The sequence below is a fragment of the Crotalus tigris genome, unplaced genomic scaffold (genome assembly GCF_016545835.1).
Source record: "Crotalus tigris isolate CLP2741 ecotype Arizona unplaced genomic scaffold, ASM1654583v1 scf7180000023598.3388751, whole genome shotgun sequence".
Lineage (NCBI taxonomy): Eukaryota > Metazoa > Chordata > Lepidosauria > Squamata > Viperidae > Crotalus > Crotalus tigris.
In genome coordinates, this window is record NW_024100068.1 from 1,918,750 (window position 1) to 1,941,378 (window position 22,629).

At 34.3% G+C, this 22,629-nt stretch overlaps 1 protein-coding gene across 7 annotated transcripts in view; it reads left to right on the forward strand.

Annotated features, from left to right (window-relative positions):
• Window positions 1-22,225, forward strand: part of CUNH14orf39 (chromosome unknown C14orf39 homolog) — a 38,256-nt gene extending 16,031 nt beyond the window's left edge. The window contains exons 1-19 of one of the 7 annotated variants that reach the window (XM_039319539.1): window positions 1,102-1,498; window positions 2,490-2,546; window positions 3,164-3,220; window positions 3,517-3,544; window positions 3,666-3,792; window positions 4,876-4,965; window positions 5,719-5,906; window positions 6,839-6,881; window positions 7,983-8,103; window positions 8,708-8,820; window positions 10,533-10,666; window positions 11,722-11,801; window positions 12,338-12,414; window positions 12,514-12,575; window positions 17,394-17,455; window positions 17,923-18,074; window positions 18,181-18,319; window positions 21,332-21,389; window positions 21,696-22,225. In XM_039319539.1, the coding sequence (XP_039175473.1) occupies window positions 3,200-3,220; window positions 3,517-3,544; window positions 3,666-3,792; window positions 4,876-4,965; window positions 5,719-5,906; window positions 6,839-6,881; window positions 7,983-8,103; window positions 8,708-8,820; window positions 10,533-10,666; window positions 11,722-11,801; window positions 12,338-12,414; window positions 12,514-12,575; window positions 17,394-17,455; window positions 17,923-18,074; window positions 18,181-18,319; window positions 21,332-21,389; window positions 21,696-21,886 (1,686 nt within the window). In that variant the 5' untranslated portion in view covers window positions 1,102-1,498; window positions 2,490-2,546; window positions 3,164-3,199 and the 3' untranslated portion in view covers window positions 21,887-22,225. Of the gene's footprint in view, window positions 1-1,101; window positions 1,499-1,842; window positions 1,896-2,489; window positions 2,547-3,163; window positions 3,221-3,516; window positions 3,545-3,665; window positions 3,793-4,875; window positions 4,966-5,718; window positions 5,907-6,838; window positions 6,882-7,982; window positions 8,104-8,707; window positions 8,821-10,532; window positions 10,667-11,721; window positions 11,802-12,337; window positions 12,415-12,513; window positions 12,576-17,393; window positions 17,456-17,922; window positions 18,075-18,180; window positions 18,320-21,331; window positions 21,390-21,695 lie in introns of those variants that run through there. The other 6 variants (XM_039319540.1, XM_039319536.1, XM_039319537.1 and 3 more) reach the window with 6 other exon arrangements.
• Window positions 22,226-22,629: the final 404 nt, after the last annotated feature.

Below are 22,629 nucleotides of genomic sequence, written 5' to 3' on the forward strand. Positions count from 1 at the left end.
ATAATTGCATCAAGTAACTATCTATAGAATTGTAACTATTAACAGTTAGGATGATATATTACCGGTATACCTTTTTTTCTTTTTCTTTTGTTATATTTTTTCACTTTTTTCAAAAAATATTTTTGCATCTTTTTGTCATTATTTTAAAAACAAAGAATAAATTTAAAAAATAGACTGTTCTGCTTGAAAATGTATTCCCTTGAAATACAAGAAGGTTCTGAACAACCCTCAAAGAAGTTTATTAACTGTTTCCAATTACTCCCTTATTCATAGGATTTGTATCTATAAGACAGAACTCAAATAAGATATAGGTAGTCCTTATTTAGCAACTGCTTCATTTAGTGACTGTCCACAGCTACAACAGTGATTAATAAATAACTGTACGACCAATCTTCATATTTACAATCTTCACTAGTTTATAAAGCAAAGGAAATCTGAAGTAAGATCGTAAGCACAATTTGGTTTCACTTAGCAACTGTTTTGCTTAATGATCAAGTTGCTGGTCCTAATTGTGATAGCTAAACAAGACTATCAGTAGAGAACCGAGAAACATACCATCAAATAAAACAGATATAGAAACTAATAATCTAGGAGCCGTGATGATGCAATGGTTAGACTGTAGTATTACAGGCTGACTTTGCCCATTGCTAGGAATTCGATCCTGACTGGCTCAAGGTTGATTCAGTGTTCCATTCTTCCGAGGTTGGTAAAATGAAGACCCAGATTGTTGGGGGCAATGTGCTGACATTTGCAAACTACCCAGAACGAGCTGTAGAGCACTATGTGAGCAGTATATAAGTGCTATTGCTATTGATATTCTGAAATCCACAGTAGATCCTTTGATTTACTTGGTAACTTTAGAAAATGAGAATAATAAGGAATGCTCTAATCTTTTATTGCCTTCAACCCAACTCAGTGGTGGGATTCAAATATGTGAACAACTGGTTCTCTGTCTGGATGCCACTTCTGGAAGTCCATTCTGAGCCTGGGCAACAAAAAATTAGCTACCGGTTCTGCCAAAGTGGTGCAAACTGGCTGAATCCCACCACTGACTCAACTGCTTTTCAAAAGACTCCTCCCTGTTCCCCTCCTGCCAGAGCAGTTACTGAATTTTATTGGACAAAATCAAAGGCCCAGCAGCCAATCACAGAACTGTTGCTATATCATACCCTGAGAACCCATGACTGCTCTCTTCAAAAGCTAAGAAGCCTTCAGTATTGAAGTGAGGGGAAAAATTTGCTTCTGCTGCCCAAAATATATGGATTTCTTTCTGATTGCAGCCCTCGGTGTTTCCAATACTTCTTTCTTAAATACTTGCTTTCCCAGCTACAGTTAAAACCGTCAGGGGAGAGGAAGAGGCTGGAGAAAAGCTGCTGAGGGGTCTGGCTGAGGAAAATGGCAAATAAAAGCTTGAACAAGCTTGCATTTGTGGACGTGTGATAGATGAAACCATTTTAAAGCTGCAAAATTGCTTCACATGCCAGCTGTTTTTATTCTGGTGGAATATTTTTTTTATTTATGAATAAAAATATTTATTTATAAATAATTTATTTATTTTTTATTATAGGGAGGGAAGTTAGTAGGATATTAGAACTGAAGTAAGGGGGGGGGGCAGCACCATCTTCCCCTCAAATAATGTTTGAATAGATTGGTGTATACAAATGTTTTCCCTTTTTGAATTCTCCATTAATTTACTTACACAACTGAAAACAAAGTTGGAGGAGAAATCAGACTGACCAGATATCAATCATGTTGTTAAGGGGGAAAATATGAGGAAGCACCTTAAGCTCATGTATAAAAAATAAGACAAATAACTTAGAGATAGTTTCTCACAAACAGGGGATCACCTGCTGTATCTCTCCATGGTTAGTCTCTGAATGGCTTGTTAATATGAGGTAATTTTTGTAATGCTGCGCTTCTGCCCCTTTGCTCTTCTAAGCATAGTGCTGAGCAAAAGGATGCCCCATCCTTTGCCCCTGCCCGGATATGTCTAGTCCCCACTCATGGATCCATATGTCAAATAATCTTTGAAATTTAAAAAATACCCTCCTGGATTTTTTAAAAAAAACTTTACAGACCAAACCAACTGGATTGTACCCTTCTTTTATCATATCTCTTCATTGCCCACTTAGCCATCTTTTTTTATTTGTTTGTTTTTCCTTATAGGAAAGAGTTTCAGTATTCCCTAAATATAGTAAATGTAAAAAAGAAATATGCATATATATATTTGTATATAGCTGCAGTTTTTGTTTTGTATTATTACGTTTTTAAGTACATTGTTGTATTGTTCACAACTGTCATGCACAACTTGAGGCACTGATCTTACTTCCCCATCTGCATGGAAGCTAAGAGTGATCAGTCTTACGCTGTATGATTGGGAATAATGATTATAACAATTATTAATGAACAAGTTTGAATATAAGAATTAGAATAAATCAACAAACAATAAAACAAATATTATTTGAGTGATTCCCTGCTTTTAAATTTAGGTTGCAAAATGGCTGACACTCTCTTAAGCAATCTGGACAAACTGCTGCTACAACTTGGTAGGTTGGAAAGTTTCATTCTAAAAAATAGTCACTAAAAGAAATTTGTAACTTTTTATCCCAGGTATTCAAAATTTTAGAATTATCTGAATTAATTGTGCAGATGGCCCTTATATAATCTCTTTATGAGAGGATGTAATATTACATAGAAATGACACTAGTTATAGTCTCACTAAAGCATTTCTTGGTGCAGACAATGGTTTAAGAAATTACATATGGAGCAATGTTGTTTGGAACAGAATAGAATTACAACTAAAGATCATTCAGATATTTGCAGATCAGATCTTTTAACCCTGAACTTTTCTATTACTTCTCATTTTCAATTTGCTTTTTCCTATTCCCATTTCTATTATTTTGCCTTCTGGCTTATTTAAATGGATATTACAAGGGGACGCTGTAAGCAAGAAAAATAATTCTAAACTGTAATAGTAAAAGTAATTTGGAGATACAGAATTAGAGCCAGAATAAATAGGGAAAATTGCATACTATGATTCAACTACTTAAATTCATGTAGAATGGCAATAAATATTGACCAAACTATGACTGAAAATGCATATTTCTTTTTTACATTTAAATGTTATTTATATCAATACAAAACATGTATATATCTTGTTCAGTTTTTCAGCTTGAACAAGCATCTTACTCAAAGGAATATGAAAGACAACAGATACAGCGTGAGTATATTTTATGAATATATAAAAAGGATGTAATATTATAGCAAAACATCAAGCCATGGTTCAATTCATGGATTTATTTTTACTTTTGCAGACTGAGTTTCATTTTGAATATTTAATATTTCATGAATATTTAATATTTCAGATTATAGAATATTTCATATTATTACTACTTTCCCCATAGCAGCTTTATTTCTGTCTTCCAATATCTTAGATATTATCACTTTAGTTATTTTCTTCCTTGCAATTTTCTCCCTTACATATCTACATATCATAATACAAATATGAAATGCTAGAGATACTTCATCATTTCACAAAATACCGGTAAGTTTTGCCATTTTGGTGTCACTGTGGTTGGGAACAGATGCTTATGTCTATGCTATGTCACAAAGTGTTTGTTTCAATCTTAAATTCTTTATATACCAACGTAAAAAATTATTTTCAGTATATACTGCAAACATTTTGAGGGAAAAGAGTGAAATCTGCCACCTACATGAAGAAATAAATAAAAGTGAGGAAGCAATTCTTAGCTTATGCAGACAAAATAATACTAATAAAGAGAACTGTAACATGTAAGTATATTGTATATACTTATATTTATTTATATAAACTATTTTTATGCTTTTTTTACTTTATTCTTCTCTTCACTGGAAAAATTTTCAAAATCAATAAAAAATCAATAAAAATAATTGTCTATAATAACACAGTGATGTCTAAATGATGCCAAGTGATCAATGACATCATCACATAATAATGCAATTATGCTATTATGTCACAATACAAGTTACAAATATGTAAGTCATGACATATATGCAATGATGTCATATCTGCTTGCACTCCTTAAAATTGCTTCCAGATTGCACCCAAAGGAAATTGTACAAAGCTGAAAATATGCAGAGTAATGTAACTCAAATCATCAAGGGGTTAAAACAATTTTCCTTTGAAGAATGTTTGCAATATTGAAGGCATAATCAGGATAAAGCAGTTAAAGGAAAAAATGGAAAATAGCAAATTGATAACATTTAACTTGTCATTCAAAATGCAGTGCACTAGAACATAATAACAGAATTGGAAGGGACCTTGGAGGTCATTTAGTTCAACTCCCTGTATGAGCAAGAGACCCTATATCATTTCAGACAAGTAATTGCTCAATCTCTTCTTAAAAGCGTCCAGCGATGGGGCACCCACAATTTCTGGAGGCAGGTTGTTTCACTGGTTAATTGTTCTCACCTTTAGGAAATTTCTCCTTAGTTCTAGTTTGCTTCTCTCTTTGATTAGTTTCCATCCATTGTTTCTTGTCTTGCCTTCTGATACTTTAGAAAATAGGTTGACCCTCTCTTCTTTGTGGCAACCTCTTAAAAATTTGGAACACTGCTATCATGTCTTCCCTAGTCCTTCTTTTCACTAGGCTGGACATACCCAATTCCTGCAACCATTCTTCATATGTCTTAGCCTCCAGCTACTAATCATCCTTGTTGCTCTTCTCTGCACTCTTTCCAGTGTCTTAACATCTTTTTTATATTGTGGTGACCAAATATAAAAAAGACACTGGAAAGAGTTCAGAGAGAATTATATTATAGCTTTGTTACTTCGGACAATTCTTATGCTGGCTCAACAAATAGATAATTATTATTATTTTAAACTTACTGATCTAGCTGGAAACCAACATATGTGATTTTGAAAAAACATGAAGAATCTTTACAGAAAGAACTTCAGAATTACCAAGAAGCAACAGAAAAAGACAAGTATGCAAAGACATTTGAACATTTCAAAGACATTTCATTTTACGACTTAAATATCTGTATTATGTTTACTAACCAGAATAGGATAGAGTTTTTAAAATCAAACATATTTTTTATTAAATTAAGAAAAATAAAATTAATAAAATATATATACTACAGTGCTAAAAGATTGAATACATAAGACTGAATCAATCAATGACAGAATTATTCTGAAATAATATAAAATATTATTTTAAGGGGAAAGAGTGATTTACAAACCCACATTATGGGAAAAAAACATTGAAATTACAGCCTTACATCTTTTGGCAATAGGGATACAGTCTTTTGGCAGACTGTATTCATGATGCGTAATCTGCCTTTTAGGAATCTGAGAGCTGAAGAGCAATGTCCAATGATCTATTTTATATCCAGTGACCTACTAGCCATATTTTGTTAAATGATTAGAGATAGTTATATTATGAATAATTTGATGTTCTATTCATTAATAAATAGAAGTGAAAATTGCATTTGAGAACAATATAAAGTATTTTTTCATGGGCAGTTAAATTAGGATGCCACATATGTTAATAGTAATAATATGTATTAATAATAAATACAAATTGTCAGAAATATTCACAGTTAATTAAATAATAGCATATGGTGTTAATATTGTTGCAAAACTTCAGTTGAACAGAGTATATATTGTAAAATGTGCTAATCCTTTGAAAATACAATTAATCACCAGTGAAAAATGACTCTATTTTCTTGTTTTAAAAGAAAACTGTACCAGGATTCTATGAATCAATATCAAGAAGTTTTCAGGCAGCACCAAGCAAAATATTTAGAGACTACAATTGCCCGAGAATATTATCGTGAAAAAAAAGAATATGAAGAAATTCAAGATCAAGTTCAACAAAATTCCAAATTACTTAAGCAGAAAGAAGCTGAATTGATAGATCTTCACAGTAAAATATGCTTTAAATAATTTTAATTTCATTTATGCAGAGTCTTTAGTTATGTAGACTATGAGTTAAAATAAACATAAAAGTTAAATTATTGTTTCAGAATATTTTCCCTTATAGGCATATTTGAAATGGCATTTCCCCCTGAAATTAAAAGCTATTGATAAAGATTGCATTATTCTGAAATCTGTTATATTATGCTTAATGTGTCTGTTTGCTTTTTTTTAAAGACTACTTATTTGGATTAATACTGTATTTTATACATAGATTAATTAATTTTTCATTCTCATAAACTTAATTTCTACATATTCAGTTCATAAACACTTTCTAGAACTGCTGATTTGGATTTCTAATGTTACATTTTTTTCCAAAATACCACGAGATTTGTAAGTATGCATAAATGTATCTATTTACATCTTCCAAAACTAATATGCCAAAAAAAGAAAAAAACTGGACAGGATTGGTATGAAGTAGAATTGTTCTGAGACATAAAATTTAGGTTTAACTAAAATTGGAAGGAATTAGCAAAATTCATATACTGAATGTTTTCAAAGAAAAAAAAGATTCTTAATAAAAGAAGAGATGGGACAACAATCATTAAAAGATGTATACCTGAGTATCATGAATATTGTGTTACTATGACACAAATTCATAGAAACTAGATAGGTGGTGATAGCTTTCTGAATGATTTTTTAGTATATTAGGAAGGAATTGTGGTTTCTGATAGCAATAGCAATAACCCTCACCCACTCACTAAAACTGCTATGTGAGCAAAATCATAAATGGGTGTATTAACTAATATTACTGCTATTATTATTATTAATAACTATTTCTATTAGAACAATAGAATAAACAACTTGGACCGTTTTCCTTCTTTGCTGTTTAATAAGATGCAGAACAGTTATGAGATTAATTCATTACCATCTTTTTTCCAGAACCTGGTCCTTTCCAGTCACTTTCTTCATGGGCAACACATATGTATCCATTCAACTCCTATTGATTCTATCATGATAGTTGCAAGCTGTTATGTCAGTTGATAAGCACATGTAGCAATAATGTATTTTGCCACTTAAGAAACTAACTAAATTAGAATGACGAGAAGTAATTGTGGACAATGCTCATATATTCAGGATACGTAAGTGTAATCAAGCTCCATATAGGGAAATAGGAAATACTAGTTTAAATTTGGTTTAAAATGATTACACTTAGTTAAATAAACTATCACAATAATTAGTTATATATTATTTTTAGAACTACTAAATGTAAATTGTTATCCATCCAATATACATCGTGCATCTTAAATTTTGGGGATAGAATTTAAAGCAAATTTGGCTTATAGCCTATGTCTAAAAATGGACATGCCCTCACTATTCTTCATCTCTCCCCTATATGTCTCTCTAGTTTTGTTTCAGTAGCTCCCTCAGTCCAATGAACCAATTTGAGATTTGAGGAGGGATTACACAAGAGCAGAGTAATTTGTTTTATTCCTGGATACCATTCTATCAGAGTATAATACCAGTGTACATGCATTCAATACATTGATGCAATTTTATTTCATGTTTTATTTGAAATGGAATTAACTATCTTGGTCCCAGATTTATAGAAGCTAGCAGAACTTCATCTTTTCAAAAGTTTTATGTAATGTTTTCTAAACTTTTGAGCATTTAATATACAAATTATACCATGACCACTAGACTGCACTGTAGCCTAATCCTCAATTTAATTTGAAATACTAGGACCAATTGTTGGAAGTCAATTTCACATAATTAAAATGCTATATGAAATTAACACAATATGCTGCATGTTAGTTACAAGTTAGCAATTTTTAAAATATTTGAATGTGTCTTATATTGTATACTTTGAGGGGGCTAATAACAAATGATTCATCAAGATGTTAATCACAAACTGGTAAATTTGGATGGAGAATAAAATTATCCAAATTATGGAGAATCAATTCATTGATTTCAGGTATTTAAATGAAAATGAACTCTTCATAACTATGAGCAGAATTGTGGTCCCTTTTAGGTTTTTATCTGAATGTTAAATTGTATGTTTTATTGACTCCTTAACATATGAAAGTGCTTCTCTGCAGCAGAACACAAAGGAAACTCTTACTCATGCAGCAGTTCTCAAGCAGCAATCAGTTGAACTTGTCAGAACTGCAAAAGAGCTAGAAAAGAAAATGAACTACTTCAAAGAGGTAAGTGCTTATGTTGCAGTCTATGTGAACATGTCACTGCATCAGATCACAGTGGAAAAGTAATATATTAGAGCATGGGTATCAAACTCGCCACGTCACGTTATGTGTCGCGATGTATCATGACTTTTTCCCCCCTGCATTGCCGGAGCTGGGATGGGTGCGGCCTCCACATGATGCAACCGGCCCATGGGCCGGCAGTTTGACTCCCCTGTATTAGAGACTGGAGTGTATGAAGTATTTCTGAAGGTGGGAATCTAATCTAAGCAGTGATTAATGAATAACTATATTTATAACTATAACAGAAAGGAAATGTATTTATAAGAAATACATTATAAGGATAAGTGAAGCCTAACACCTAGTTAAGTACATTCTGCCAGGAGAAAAGTCAAAGACTATTTGGTTTGTGCATGTATGCACGGAAAGTTAGACAGAAATAAGTGACTTCAGATTAGCTGTGTGACTCACAGGGTTAGGTTTTTTTTTTTTTAGGAAAATAGGAGGAGGAAGATGCTCTCTATCTTGAGTTATTTATAAATGTAATAAAGATGGGATAAAAATAAACAAATAAAACATTTGCACAAAATAAATGCATTTTATCTTTTAGCATTTAGGCAATGTTACCAAAGATCAAAAGCATACTGAACAGATGGAAGAGGATTCTAATGTGATAGAGGAAAGAGCAAAAAATCAAGAAAGAAAGAAGGACTTTGATGAAAGGTGGCATTTTAAAATCAAATTTATCACACTAAAACATGAGTTATAAAGAGGTTGCTGAACGTTGAAATCTTTACTGTCCAAAAGTTTTCCCCCTTACAAATTCATACTATTATAAATTGTATCTGCTTTACTTACTATTTTGCAGAGATATTTCTGTTCTAACAGGTTTAAATACAGGTTTTCAATATAATATTTACACATAAATTGACTAGTGTAAAAAGGTTCATATTATTAAGGTGACCAACTTTTTTACAATGAAAAGGAGGACACAAATAAATTGAAGAAAAAAATATTGTAAATAAAAGAAACATTTTATTCATTGCAACAATAATACAGAATACACTATAATATGATAAATGCATAATAAAAAACATTTGTAACAATAACATTTTATATTGTAATTATGCTTACATGCCGTGCCCCCGCCCTCAGCCGCCCCACCAGCATTGCTGCCCTGCCGTTTAGAGCGGGCCCTGCAGCTCCCAAAGCACCAGCTGCACCTGCTCCGGCCTCGGGGGGCAGCCCGCTGTTGACACACCCCACCTGCAGCTGCTCCACCAGCACCACCACCCACCCTGCGCAACCTGTAGAGCAGGCCCCGCAGTTCCCACAGCACGGAGGGCAGCCGGCCACCGCCGCCCCTCACACCCCCGCCTGCAGCAGCCCCACTGCCCCTGCCTCTTGTGCCCACAGCCATTATTGCCCTAGCAGGGCCGAAGATCAAGAGAAAGCTACCATGGCATCGCAGCTCCAGTCTCCTCCAGGTATCTTCGGGACTAACTAGGAGATGGTGTAGTTGGGTAACAGGGAGGAGTGCAAAGTTCCTGCCAATACACCTTCGCTGCAGACAACTTACTTGTGCAAAGTTTGCCGGCCAGATGTTTTGGCGTGCTCAGCAGCAATTCCTATTGGCTTTCAAAAGCCAATAGGAGTAGCACAGCTCATGCAAAAGTTGAAAAAAAAAACATCAAAAAAAGGTGCCAGAACGCCGTTCTGAGCGTTCTATGAGAAAAAAAAGCCCTGCAGATTAGTCTTCAAATATTGAAAAGGAGGACGTGTAGGAGGACACTTTTTGAGGGAGGACAGAACTCACAAAAGGAGGACTGTCCTTCCTAAAGGAGGACAGTTGGTCACCTTAATATTATACTTTTCTAATGTGAAAATTCCCTTGCAGTGATTACCTTAGAGTGGAATAGAGTCATCTTATATTGCCTAAAAAATATAAAAGGGTAGCTATGTGATCCTGGGAAAAGATGTGACTCAGTGGTGGGATTCAGCCGGTTTGCACCACTTCAGCAGAACCAATAGCTACTTTTTGTTGCCCAAGCCCAGAATGGACGTCTGAAAACGGCATCCACACAGAGAACCGGTTGTTCACATATTTGAATCCCACCACTGGTGTGACTGTTCTAAGAAGTTGTTGTTGGCTCCTAGATCAAAACATTTGCAGCAATAATGTACTTGTTTTCAAAAAGAAAAGTTTGTGTTAACAGTTTTAGTCATAGGTAGGTCAATAATTCTGTAACAATTTGGTATTTTTCCTATGCTTCTCATATTTCTATTAAGCAAGTTGCTCAATAGACATTATCCAGTGAGGACATTAGATTAGATTATCCATTTTTGTATATTCTTACCTTTTATTTCAAAGTAAAATAAAAGATGTGTCTCATATATTTCCATGTTTCTTTCATTGATTTAAAACTTTCTTTCAGCTTGTTCAAAGAGAGTCAACATTTATTGAATGAGAAAGAACACACATTTAAACCACTTAATCTACCTAGTATTTTTCAGAAATTAGTTCAAAGTGTGCCAACTGTGAAACCACTATTTCAGATCACAGACAGAGGTAACAAAATATTAAGAGATTTAGTTGTGAGATTTTGAGGTATATAATCTGAATATTGTAGAATATATTAAGGTACTTTCCTGCATAATTTGATATCTTTGTTGCAGGAAATGCAGGTGTTTCTATATAAGTCATATAGTTAGTCAAATACAACTGACTATTTTTTGTTTTCTATGGTGATATGCCATCTTTCCCTTTCAAGGGAGAGAGACACTGTCCTGCTCTGAGCCCATAGAGCTCTGTTTTGCCCTATTTCTCTTTTCTTACAAGAAAGAAATGTCACATCCTTTGTGGGCATACTTTTCCAAGAGCCTGGCACCATTTTTTAACCTAGATGTCATCACTATCTCAAACTGAACAGGGACAAGATTATTGTACTTCTGAAATCTAAATTGACACAGAACTTTTCTTAAAACCTTTTATCAGTATAGCCATCAACATTTGTAATTTTTATTTGATGAATATTCACAGAATCCATCTGTTCTTCATGGCTGAGATTGCATAGCTGCTGATTCATGCCCTGATTTCTCTCATCTGAATAATTCTAGTAGAATGCTGGGCAGATTATATCCATATTGTTCTTTTGTTCTGAGCCTCACTGAACTACCCTTAGTGCCCTCTGTTTCTACTGTCTATACTAGCTGGATGTTTGCAGAAGGTCAGCACAAAGTTGTATCAGCATGAAATTTGTAATCCCTACAGCTGATTCATGTCCTACTGCTCCAGCCTTTGCCTTGAGTCATTGCAAACACCTGATTTCTCTCCTAACATGTTTACAGGTTATCTTTGAATCATGTTGGAATAAGGGGAAAACACCGCGTTAACATTGCTTCAGCTAAAAAAAAAATAAGCCTGGAGATAATACCAAAAAGGTGTTGCCAGGACAATTTTGTGTTATGGTGGGTGCAAATAGTGAAAACCTTACTCAAATATTGTAATTTTTTTTACTATAAGATGACTACTACTATGTGATTACCCTTTTGATATCAGTTTTATATTATTCCTATGTGAGAATCAGCTGAATAATATAGAGTTCATAATCTTATATAATACAGGTGCAGAAAAGAAAGAGGACCTGGCAGGACATTCCATAGTGACTAGTATGTATTTCAACCATGTAGAAAATGAAAATCAGGTATGCAATCTGGTATGCAAACAAAAAGCAGAAGGAATAATATGCATTCATGAGTTCAGCACAATAAAATGTATTTAAAAATATTGTAGTGCATCTAAAGATAGTTTTACAAAAATCATTCTGTTTTAATTCTATTGGGATTCTTTTTGTCTAAGTATGAGCAGAACTATCTACTATATGAAGTCCTTTAGATCAAATGCATTTTGTTTCCTTTTAAATACAGTACAGTATAGTACACAATTTCATAAAAAAACAGGAAAGTTACTTAAAAGATATACAAGGTCCAAGCATCCAATGTTCAATTCTTTAAGACATGCTAAAAATAAAATAAATAAAAACAATAAAAACAAACAAATATACTGGGATTTTACTACAACAATTTTCCTTCCAACAAAAAGGGTAAGTTAGAAAGAATATAGTAGCAGGGAGGAATAAGTGTCACTTGAGTATTATTTTTAGTGCTCTAGGAGAATGAATGGATCTTCTATCAGAATTTTATACTCCTCTTAATTTGAAATACATTTTTTTTGTTTTAGAAATGTGATAATTCAGAAACCAAGATTGTAGAAACAGATTCATCTATAACAAATGATCCCAAAGAAATATCAAATAGGTAATTTTTCAGTCATCCTACCTTCATTAATAATATGTAGTTTATGAAAATATATGAAGATAATTCTGCTGATGTAAATTATTTTCTGAATTGTTTCAGATTATTAGCTAATCACAAGAACACACTTACTAAACAGTGCTTTAACACTGAAAATACAAAAGGTAAAAACTGTTCTATTGCTTGTGCTTCCAGAATGTTGAATTCCAATATTGCATGATCACTTTCCCCTCCCAAGGTTCCTGTGGTTTCAACATCTATCATTTCATCTCTGCTAGTAAAGATTAGATCCAATATGGCTAATCCCCTATTTCCCTTCTCTACTTTTTCGGAGACAAAATTGTCTGCTAGGTTTGTCAGCAATCTGTTTGATCTTCCACTTGAGTTTGTCTCCCAGTTGATGTCAGGATAATTAAAGTCCCCCATTACTATTGTGATGTGCTTCCTATATACCTTAGTTAGCTGACTAGCAAACAGTTCATCTATTTCCTCTGTTTGGTTGGGTGGCCTATAGTATACACCTATGGCAATGTCATTCCCCCCGCCCCTTTTTATATTGACCCAAATGCATTAAGTCAGTTTTCATCATTGTTGTGCAACTCCACCTCATCTTTTGTTTGGTCTGTTTCTTTTAAATAATTTAAATCCCTCTAGCTGTATGTTTCATTTGTGGGTTTCATCCCACCATGTTTCCTTAATGGCAACAATATAATATCTGCCCTCATTTACCTGAATTTCTAGTTCACCCTGCTTACTGTTCATACTCTGTGCATTGGTGTATAGACATTTGAGTCCTTTATGACTGACCCTGTGTTTACTTTCTACATAACCTGTGTGGTGCCTGAGTTCCCCTACTTTTTTTACCAACTGTTTGGTTAGTGCACTTTGTGTGGCACTCACTATTAAAAGCTTGATTTTGCTTGACAACAAGGTTGATATTCTTGTCCACACACACATTTATGTTACATGCACTGATAACCCTATAATTTTTAGATTGCCGGGGACAATTAACTCACTGCCCTTGTTGTTAAATATTCCTCCAGAAAATTTGTGAATTTATTGCCAAGTAACTCAGTCCCTTTGTTGGATGGATTCAAACCATCTCTTTTGTACATTTTTTCATTGGACCAGCTACAGATATTGTGTAACCAAAGCCTTCCCCTTTACACCACTCCTTTAGCTACATATTGAATTCTGCTATACGCTGGCCTTTTCCATTTTACTCCTTATACACTGGTAAAACCTCTGAAAAATTAAGCCCACAGCCTATCCTGCTAAGTTCCTGCCCCAAGCTCTGGAAATCATTCTGCACAGAGAGTACATCTTTTTGGGACAGATCGTTAGTGCCAAGATTCTGGGCCCAGTGCTCTTCAACATTTTCATCAACGATTTGGACGAGGGGATAGATGAGGAAATCATCAAATCTGCAGACAGCACCAAGCTGGCAGGAATAGCCAATACTCCAGAAGACAGGCTTAGGATACAGGAGTATCTGGACAGACTTGAACACTGGGCGCTATCTAACAAAATGAAATTCAATGGTGAAAAAAGTAAGGTTCTACATTTAGGCAAGAAAAACCAAATGTACAGGAGTAGTATAGGGGGTACCTTGCTCAATAGTAGTAACTGTGAGAGGGACCTCGGAGTCCTAGTGGACAATCATTTAAATATGAGCCAGCAGTGTGCTGCAGCTGCCAAAAAGGCCAACACAGTGCTGGGCTGCATTAACAGAGGGATAGAATCAAGATCACGTGAAGTGTTAATACCACTTTACAATGCCTTGGTAATGCCACACTTGGAATACTGCATCCAGTTTTGGTCACCACAATGTAAAAAAGATGTTGAGACTCTAGAAAGAGTACAGAGAAGAGCAACAAAGATGATTGGGGGACTGGAGGCTAAAGCATATAAGGAAAGGCTGCTGGAATTGGGTATGTCTAGTTTAATGAAGAGAAGGACGAGGGGGGACATGATAGCAGTGTTCCAATATCTCAGGGGCTGCCACAAAGAAGAGGGAGTCAAGCTATTTTCCAAAGCGCCTGAAGGCAGGACAAGAAGCAACGGATGGAAACTAATCAAGGAGAGAAGCAACCTAGAACTAAAGAGAAACTTCCTGACAATTAGAACAATTAACCAGTGGAACAACCTGCCTCCAGAAGCGGTGAATGCTCCAACACTGGAAGTTTTTAAGAAGATACTGGACAGCTATTTGTCTGAAATGGTATAGAGTTTCCTGCTTCAGCAGGGGGTTGGACTAGATGACCTCCAGGTCCCTTCCAACTTTATTATTATTATTATTATTATTATTATTATTATTATTATTATTATTACTATTATTAAGATGTACAATAGCATCCACATCACAGTCCTTGCTGGTGTTCTTGACTACTTTTTATGTTTCTTTACTCTTGCTCTCCTTTCTTTTCTTTTTTCTTTTACTGTTTTATCTATTCCTTAAGAAATGTAAAAATGCTGAGATGGTTCATATGGAAAAAATAGACTTAAATTTTTAAATGTAATTAATTTTTGAAAAAATCTTAACCAGTAAGAATACTTTGAATTTTGTGGGAGAAATCTTTTTAAAATAAGGACTGTAACAGGATCTATGATAAGCTAATAAGAATGATTGGATAGAAAAGAAATATTATATTGATGTGATTATTATTTTTAGGAATATTGGGAAAAATTATATATTTAATTGTTATCTATCAAAACAATAAGAAATGTATTAACTTAATGTTTGTAAAAGAGGACGTTTTGGGGAAAAGAGGAAATCAACTAAAACCCCATTATATGGATTATGGATTATAGAAATCAATTGTTCGTGATCGTTTAACAAATGTAAACCCAGACAACACATTGTTCACCAATTATTAAGTGATTTATGTTTTAAAAAATCAATAAAATATATTACAAAAAAAAGATCATAAAAGGTGATCACATGACCCTGGGACACTGCAACTATCATAAATATGAGTCAGTTGCCAGTTTTGATCACGTGATAATGGGGATGCTGCAATGGTTGTCAGTATGAAAAACAGTCATAAGTCACTTTTTTCAGTGCTGTTGTAACTTCGAAGACTACCTGTATAAATAAATAAATATGTTAAACCAAAGTCAAAAATTGTTAGGATCCTTCATAACTACTATTTTGTACACCTAATTTCCCACATTTTATTGTTTATTAATTACACAGAAGGTGTGATGTATCTCATTTATATGGATTATACTTGCTTGATCAAGCACCAATTCTAGGGCTGTGCAAATTCTTTGAAATAAGTTCTTTGGAATACATGACTTTTTTGTATTGTTAAAGCAATTTTTCTTTTTCCAAGCTTACACAACTGTTGTGAAAGCTTTGGATGCAAACCCTGTATGTTCTGGAAGATCTGGTTCAAAGGATTTGCAGAGCCCTAATCACTGCATCCTATTGCTATTGCTATACTAGAATTATATCCCATAATTCTTTTGGTTGCTCACGGTAGCATACTTTTTATTTACAGTAGTGGCCAAAAGTGTGGAAACCTTTTGGGAAAAGTGTATTTTTGAGGTTTGATGGCTAATAACACCACTTTTGGGGGGAGTAGTACCATAAAATTATATATCAACGGAAAGATAATTTAATCAAGAATGTAATGCAACAAAGTTTGTTCAATTATTTGTATTGTATTCTATGAAATGTTATAGCCAAATAATCAGAAAAAGGAAGCACAACTCGCTTAGGTTGATATCAGGGGCTTTTCTTCATCTGATTGTAGCCAATGAGCATGAGTGTTTAAAGAGCCAATCAGGTGTCATCTTGTTTTGGTAATGAGCCAATCAGATCACAGTAGGATTCAGTTATTGATGTCATGTATTGAAGCTGAGAAAAGGACATTTGTCAGTGTGTCAAGTTGGTTAGGTTTTTTTGTGTTCTTTCATTTAGTAAGCTTGTAAAACGTAATAAAATCAATGTAATGGTGCAAAGAGTTGACTGGTTGCCCAGAAAGCGATGTAAAATAGTACTATCAAGTGAACAAGGCCAAAATTTGTGGAAACTTAACCAAAGATGGCATTTCTACTGTTCACTTTTCCCAAAAGGTTTCCACAATTTTGGCCACTACTGTATTTATTTCATATGTGTAACAGAACACAGCATTAATGCAGAAAATTTAAAAAACAGCATATAAAATGTGCTTCAAAATATAAAAACAGAACAGTTAAATATTTTAAAAATGCACAATAAGAATGATGAGTAAAATTATGAATAAAATTAAATTATATATGAGCATTTATTAGAATGGCTAAGCCTATGGCCAGATATCTAGATTGTTTAGCTATTAGACGACATACTTAGGTAACATACTTAGGGATCTCCCTTCATTTTAACCCCTCAACAACCCTTCATGAGAGATTGGGTTGAGAGATCTGGACTGGCATAGACTTACCCACTGAATGCCATGATAAAATAAGCCTGAATCACAGTGGTTCCAGTCCAGCACCTTTACCATTATATTGCATTGGTAAGTTGAAGCACTGCACGCATTGAAGTGAGGCAAGAAATGAATTAAGTATGAATGACTTCTTTGGGTAAAGTGAGGTCTTCTTTTTTTCCTTCTCAATTGATCCTACAATGCTTGGCTCTTCACCTTGTTATATCCTACATCAGATCCCCAAGTTCTTAAGGTGGCCATTGGAATATTTTGCCTCTCACCCTCTCAGTTCATTACATTTGTTTTTTATTGTCTGTTTGGGAAACCCCTTCTAGGTGCTGAATTTCTCATGGGTCCACAATTTCAGGGAAATAAATCAAATGATGGATTGTTGTTTGGTATTCTGCTTTCTGTATCTTACAATCTTTCTGACATTGATGCTAAAAGCTGATATACAGCTATGTGACTGGAATATAGCAGCATGCATTTCTCTTCTCCAATAATGTACTAGTATAATCACCAATGCTATATACCATCTTGATTTTTATAAAATATAATTTTCTGTGGTAGGAAAAAAGACTGACTACAAACAAAAGGAAAACAAATCAATGGATTCTGAAGTTATATCTCAAGTTAGTTTAACGTCTTGTTATATTGTTCTATTAAATGATTTTCAATAATTTTGAAAACCAGATATATGCTAATATTAGTTGAGTTGATGTTTGCTACTTTAAAATCCTTACATTGTACCTTTTTGGAAGGCAGCTGGTTGAGAAAAATGCTCTTCATTTAACATTCCTGAACAGAAGACTAACAGCTTCAAATCTATGTGGGTAGATTTCTCTCTGAAGACAAACTTCAGTTCTCATTCCTTAATTTATATATTGATTTATAAATTTGGATAGTGTTTTGGGTAGCGAGATGGGTGGCATATAAATTAAATAAGTACATTTATGAAATAAATAAATAAATAAATTTATATCTTAAATTTTCATATTATTGCCCCAAAAGTGATTGTTGAAAAAATTTAAAAGCCCTGAATATATTTGTGGTAGTTGTGGTTTCCTCAAATATGATATAGCAACATTTTCTTGAACAGGATAGGCAGACAGAAATTTATACTAAACCTACTGGATGTTATTCTTCAACAAGAGATGAAGATACTGCAGCAACTCCACGGCTAATAACTCCAGAGCCTAACATACTTCCAAAGACACCTGACTCTGGTGGGATGAGAACTCCATTTGAACTGTAAGCATTGTCCAAATTCAAATTTTGCTTTTCTTCAGGATCCTTCTAAAGAATGATTTTTAAGTTCCACTTAATATTTATATCTTCTTCTCTTTCATTGTACTAGATTTCCACCAGAAAGTGAAGGATTACTGGCCAAGTCACCTGCTTTTTCTTTTCTTGCTGGATTTACTTCAAAGACACAGTCACCTGCATTTAATTTTTTTGATTTTTCTGCATTTGGAACTGAGAGTTCATTAGATCAGGTAATAATAAATGTTTAGTGTACTTAGCTATTTTTTTAGGGTGATTAACCCATTCACCAGGGAAACTTTGTGTTTTTGTTAAAGATTAGGCTAGAATTGACAATATTCAGATTGAAATCCTAACTTGACTATTCTTGAATAAAAGAGGGAAGAATAATCATGATCAGGACCTAGAGTTAAGTGGAAGAAAACCAATAAAGAGGTGCCAAAGCCAAGGAACAGAGAGAAAAAGGCCTGGTTGATGCATACAGACCATGACGTGACTTTGGTCTTGCTACTATAGTTCCCTTCTGCCACATTTCAGGTCACCGTTCCACAATGCTTCTTACTGGATGCTACATTATCCCTTACTGGATGCTACATTATCCTTTCTTGTTTTTCTTCACTTCTCATCCAAGAAGCTTCTTCAACTCTGACTGGATAGTGGAGAATGGAAGGACTTATATCCCTTACAGACAGCTGGTAATTTACATTCTTTTAGAGAATTGTTGAGGACACTTGGAGATTTATCTGTGTCTTCAAGGTCACCTGAGTGGTGCAAGTGGGTGTGGAATCTTCTTGGAACTGCTGAAAGGACACCTTGTAGACTGGAGATAATGTCATATTCCCCCCCCCCTCTATTGAGGGCTGTTCAGTTTTCACATAATGGCCTCTTTGACCCTCTTTCAAACAGCAATCGTCTCTGTCCAAAATGTGGACTTTGCTGTATTCAAAAGAGTGGCCTTTATCTTTTAAATGCAGATGGTTCTCCTATGTTGTGCCATGTGTTTATGAAGTAGTTGTTTTGTTTCCCCAATGTACAGATCTGCACATGTCTCACTGCATTGTACTGCATATACAGTATGTTAGTTTGTATCTGGGTGTTTTATCCTTGGGGTGGACAAGCTTTTGCCTTAGTGTATTCTTGGGTTTAAAGTGAGCACATATGTTGTGTTGGCTGAAGACTCTCCTGAACTTTTCAAATATTCCTGCAATGTATGGAATGACAACATTGTTTCATTTATTGTTCTTTTCTGTTATGGAGGAGCTCCTGCAGGGTCTTTTGGGGGCTTTGATGAAGGCCCATTTGGGACAGCTACACATTCTCAGGGCCTCCTTGATGTGTTTTAGTTTTTTTTTTCTTTCCCATCTTTGCTGGTGGGCCGGCCTTCAGCTTGGTGATGTAGGGTTCCAATAACTCCCATTTTGTGCTCCAGTGGGGTGAGAATCAAAATGTAAATACTGATCTCTGTGTGGCAGTTTTCTGTAAACTCCAATGTTAAGGCTTCTTTCTTCCTTAATGTGTATTGCACAGTCCAGGAAGGCTAGACTATTTTCTTTAACATCTTCCCATGTGAATTTGATGTATCTGTCCACAGAGTTGCAGTACAATGCAGTGAGACATGTGCAGATCTGTACATTGGGGAAACCAAACAGCCACTTCATAAATGCGTGGTACAACATAGGAGAAAAAACCCATCAGGACAAGATTCAGCAGTCCATCTGCATTTAAAAGACAAAGGCCACTCTTTTGAAGTCAGCAAAATCCACATTTTGGACAGAGAGGACCACTGGTTTGAAAGAGGGGTCAAAGAAGCCATCAAATTGAACAGCCCTCTCTCAATAGAAGGGGAGGGATATGACATCATCTATCTCCAGTCTACAACACAGTCCTTTCAGCAGTTCCAAGAAGGCTCCACACCCATTTGCACCACTCAGGTGACCTTGAGGACACAGATAAATCTCCAAGTGGTCTAAACAACTAGAATGCAAGTGACCAGCTGTCTGCAAGAAATTTAAGTACTTCCATTCCCCATCATTCAGTCAGAGCTGAAGAACCTTCTTGGATGAGAAGTGAAATGTCTTCAAAGAAAAACAAGAAAGTCCAGTTGCCTCTTGAAAAAGCACCTTTGAGACAGCTATGAGTTGCATGACTGAGAATCTCCATAGACAGATGGTACATTATCCTATTTATACTTGATTATATATGCAAGTTAGCATTACTGTTTATATTATGCTCATGTTCTTCATTTGCCTTTCTTTATATCCTGTTATTGTGTTCTGTTCAATGTGCAGTTACAAAGATTCAACTCAGTTGAGAAACTCAGTACACTCAGTTCTGGTGATTGATTGGTTTTGATGTGGTCTCATTCTTCACCAAAGATCAAGGAGACCACATCAAACTAATCAATTTATCAGCATAATTCAAGAAGACATTGTTATATATTAAGAGAGTATTTCCTGAAGATACCACAAACCTCTTCCATCATTGTTTCATGTCCAGTTACATAACACACAACAATGAATTTTATGAGCAAAATGTGGGAATTGCTATGGGGAACCAATTTAGCCTAGGCATAGCCAATTTCTACATGAAGAAATTCAAAGGGCATGGGATATTGAACCCTTAAAGCCATCCATCTGGCTCTGGTATTTGAATGCCATTTTTGTGATCTGGAGTCCTGTTAAAGAAGTCAAGAAATCCCTAAAACATCTGAATAGCCTTCTCCAGAGTGCACTGTTGGATGAACTGAAAGATGACCTGTCATGGAGAAAGTCTATATAAGTGGTCACTAAGTGGTTACATAGTAACTTGATGGAATAATAATCAATCAATCAATCAATCATTTAGGAAAAATATGAGAAAACAAAGGATAGAATGGAAATGCAAATAATTATTCCTGGTGCATAGGACATATTTAGAAAGAAATTGGAGTATGGGACCACAAATTAAGTTGAATAATTCAGGTCAGAAAAATAACCCCACATAATTAACTATGGGTTTGCTTCCACAAGCTGTGTTGATCATCTTTAATTTATTAGAGAGGTATTAAACACATTTAAAAACAAAGCCTGTTGCAGAGGTTCTTTGATTGATGCTGTGACACCCCCCCCCCCATGAATAAAGCTAATGAGTTCTTCCTTAGTATTATTGAGTGTGCCACTGGGTATGCTCTTATCTCATTTCTTATCCTATTTGCCCATACATATGCCTACTGTGCCATTTTCTAATGAATTCACTTGGTCTTTTAGTCAGGTGAAAGCTGCTCTACTGGAAATATAAATCCAATTTCTCCACACAAAGATATTGGTAAGTTTTCATAGTAGAAATATGTTGTGACTAGCTGTTGTCTATTCATAAATTACTGAAAGGCATTTATATTGAGAGCCAGACTATGACTTTACTCTTTTAACAAAAATATTTAAAAAAGAACTCCATCCAGGAGCTAATGCCATCTTCCCAATTTATATACTCTGGAGAATTTCAAATCCAATGTTATGATTAACAATGGTGTTCTCTTTTATTTTTTATTTTAATAATGGCTTATAATCAATATTCATATGTTATTGATATATACTGTATCAAATGCTAATTCAGAATATTATTCTGTTCAAGGAGATTTCTTTGGAAAAATGGATAATGAAGACTCATTTACATTTGCATTTCCAACACTTCCTTCTGCTCAGGTTTTTCAAGATGGTAAAGAAGATTTTAATTTTCCCTTTGCTTTTGGATCTTCTGAGCAATCCACTCTAAAAGGTTTTCAATCTGCCTCAGAAAACAGAAAGCCATTTTCACTTTTCTGAATGTATCCTTAATTGCGTTGTAATATTCTACATAAAACAAGAAAAAAATAATGGAAAAAAGTGAATATAAATATTTTTAGCCATGTTGACATGTTTTCATTCAATTCTTTTTCAGTTTATAAACAGCTCTTATTTAAAAGGTTAAAGGCATCTATTCTATTTGTTTAAGTGTGTAATGTGTTTTATTGTGGGGCATACAGGGTAAGCTTTTAAATTTGCACATTAGCCTTTTCAACAGGTTTGCTGATGTTGATAAAAGAATGAGCTGTTTGTTTCTATAATGACACTAGAAATATAAAAGCAGTTTGTTAAAGTTTTTATAGTTAATAATGGCAAAATTGTTTCCCTTTGTTCTATTGCTATATATAAGATTATATTGTTACATTGTTATATGTTTTACATATAAGCAAAATATTGTTTTCAACATTTTAAAACATGAATTTTTAGAAAATGTTATAGTATAAAACAATTTAAATTGAAATAAATTTTATATCGCCATATTATAACTTCACATTTCTTCACATCTGGAAAGAAGGGACATTCAAATCACTTCCATGAACTGGTCTATTTTCAAGACAACAAAATACGATCCAATTAGCCAACAGATTATGGGACAAAGTAATCAACATATCTCTTTAATACTGCATTTTTAAAAATTAGTTTATCTTCCAGTCAAAGGTGCTAGAGGGAGAGGCAACACAAATTACAAAATAATATTGGAATCTTGCAGTGCAAACTTTGTC